We start from the raw sequence: 2,620 nt of genomic DNA on the forward strand, positions 1-2,620 counted from the left end.
AGGGCTTCTCCCCCCGGGGGGGGCAGGTGCAGCACAGGATGCCCCCCCCCAGCAGCAGCAGAGCAGAGGCCGCCCAGCCAATGTAGAGGGACGAGCCCAGGTCCCGCTTCTGGGAGTCGGCGATCAGCGGGTTGTAGAAGTCCTGGACGATGCTGTTGGCCGACCAAGAGATGGGGACGAGGATGAGGACGCCGGCCACGATGAAGATGATGCCCGAGAGGATCATGACCCTGGCTTTGGCGGTGTCGTCCTCCACACAGTTGGTGCACTTGCCGCCGGCGACGGCGAGCAGGGTGCCCAGGATGGCCAGGACGATGGCCACCACCACCATGGCACGGGCGGCTTGCAGGTCCTGTGGCAGGCCCAGCAGCGAGTCGTACACCTTGCACTGCATCTGCCCTGTGCTCTGCACCACGCAGCTCATCCACAGCCCTTCCCAGATGATCTGGGCCACCACGATGTTGTTCCCCACGAAGGCCGTCTCCCGCCACATGGGCAGCGCGCAGCAGAGGATGGAGGCCAACCAGCCGATGACGGAGAGGGCGATGCCCAGCACCTGCATGCCCATGGAGGCCATGGCTCGCTCCCGGCACCCCTGCCCGCCTCCCGCTGTGCAGTGCCGGCTCCCGGGACCATGGCAGGCATTATATGCCTTTGCCGAGGGAGGAGCGCCGCCACAGCCGCCGTCCTGCCGCCGGCACCGGACGGAGGGGTAAAACCAGTTTCCCGGGATTCCTCCACTTGTATTTCTCCCTCCAGCGCTGACACTTAATATCCCGGTTGCTCCCACGGAGGAGGACACAGGGGACCGGGATCAGGCCACCCAGGTGCAGGAGTGTGTCCCACTGCTGTCTGTGGGCAGGCAGTGCCAAGGGCAGCGCTGGGGCTCAGCCTGGGATGCTGAAGGGGAAGAGCCGGTGTCCAGGCACCGGGATGTCTCTGCCGTTACCGTCAGCACCTTCTGTTCCATCACCTGGATGGGTTCCTCCATGTTTTCGTGCCTCAGTTTTCCCCCAGCTCACGGTCACTGCTCCAGCAGCAGCCCAGTCTCAGGCCCCCCACGGCCCCGTGCTGGGAGAGCAGCACACCGTTCCCCCCCGCTGCCAGGCTCCGTGCCCAGCAGGACACAAGCAGCTCTTGTTTGCTCCTTGGCATCCATACCAGCACTTCCCAGCCCTCCATCAGGCCTCAAGCAGGAGGTGTCACCACCCAGACCCACAAACCGGTTGGAGCAGCTGCTGGTTCCCCAAGGAGGAGAGACGGCACTGCCCAGGGCAAAATGGGGGGCAGACCCCAAACCCGCCCCACCTTGTGCTCCACCACCAGCCAGTGTTCACAGGGCTGCCCTCAGCCCCAGGTCTGCCCATGTCCTGGTGCCTGCTTGGTGGCTTGGGGCTGTGGGGGGCAGAGGTGGCCTCAAGGTGTCCCAGTGCTGTACCCACTGATCCCAGTGCCAATGCCAACACCAATGCCAACACCAATGCCAATACTGACGCTGATGCTTTGGGCACTGCCTGACCTCTCCTCTTTTAATCCATGACTCCCACACATGTCCCCTCTCTACTCCCTCTGAGCCCCTCCGGCACCTGCACAGGTGCTCAACAGACGGCAAGCAAGGACAGACAGACGGACATTGCACTGTTTCATCACCACAGCTTAATCCTGGGCCTCTGGGAAAGATAAGAAGCACTGAGATAATCTTAGTTTTCCTGAGCACTGGGGTTACTGAGATGATCCGATCCCTTGTGCTAATTGCTCGGTGTGATGGGTTCTAGAGCTGCATGGGATGTCCCCGGGCATTGTGTCCCAGTGTGGTGGGAAAAGCCAGGTGGTCCATGCACTGCAGTGCCAGGAGGATGCCTGGGGACATCCAGGTCTTGCTGCAGACTCCAACCTGTGGGGACGAGTCAGGGTCCTGCCTGACCTGTGCCAGAGGAGCCGCCAAGGCTCCATCCCTCTGTCCTGCTGGAGTGCCCACATTACTCACATACCAGTGTGGCCACCCCAGGGCCAGAGCCTTGTGGTCAAGGGCTCCCTTTAATTTACGAGGTTCCAGAGCATCCCCGCCGGGGCCAGACTCTGCCTGAGGCTTTCACCTCCCAGCCGGGTGCTGTAACCACCACGTAATTTGGGGCTGGAGAGAGGGACACACCCACGTGTGTGTGTGCCTGGCATGGGCCGTGCCCCCGCAGGCACGTGGGGATGTGTCTGTGGGCTGGGGACAAATGACAAAGTGAGGACAAGGACTCCTCCACGCGCAGAGCATCAAACACCTGAGCTGCTCACATTCCCCCTCGAGCCAGAGTAGGCGCCAGCACGGCCTCCCACAGCCAATTACTGTAATTAATGCTGGAACGTGACATATATTCCAGCTGGTGGATGCCATCCAGGGACAGCCCCCGTGCCCTGTGCCCTTCCCCACATCTCCCAGTGACGTGCCTGCCCGCCCAGCAGCACCAGCCTTGTGTCCCCACCACTGGCAGCCAGCAGGACTGACAGACACTGGCTTGGCACAGAGTGGAGGAGTAACAGCCACCCCCAGTGCCCATGGAGCCTGAGGATGGTGGTGTAGCACAGGTGGGACCTCCAAGCGCCTCAGCACATGCCATCCAGGACCACC

General features: G+C 62.4%; 1 protein-coding gene across 1 annotated transcript in view; it reads right to left on the bottom strand.

The window, feature by feature from the left end:
• The window catches only part of LOC115307618 (claudin-4-like), a 4,137-nt gene extending 3,105 nt beyond the window's left edge, over positions 1-1,032 (bottom strand). The window contains exon 1 of the mRNA XM_029961236.1: positions 6-1,032. Within this exon, the coding sequence (XP_029817096.1) occupies positions 6-577 (572 nt within the window). The 5' untranslated portion in view covers positions 578-1,032. The remainder of the gene's footprint in view (positions 1-5) is intronic.
• Positions 1,033-2,620: the final 1,588 nt, after the last annotated feature.

The sequence above is a fragment of the Manacus vitellinus genome, unplaced genomic scaffold, assembly GCF_001715985.3.
Source record: "Manacus vitellinus isolate BGI_N305 unplaced genomic scaffold, ASM171598v3 scaffold_32_pilon, whole genome shotgun sequence".
NCBI classification, from domain to species: domain Eukaryota; kingdom Metazoa; phylum Chordata; class Aves; order Passeriformes; family Pipridae; genus Manacus; species Manacus vitellinus.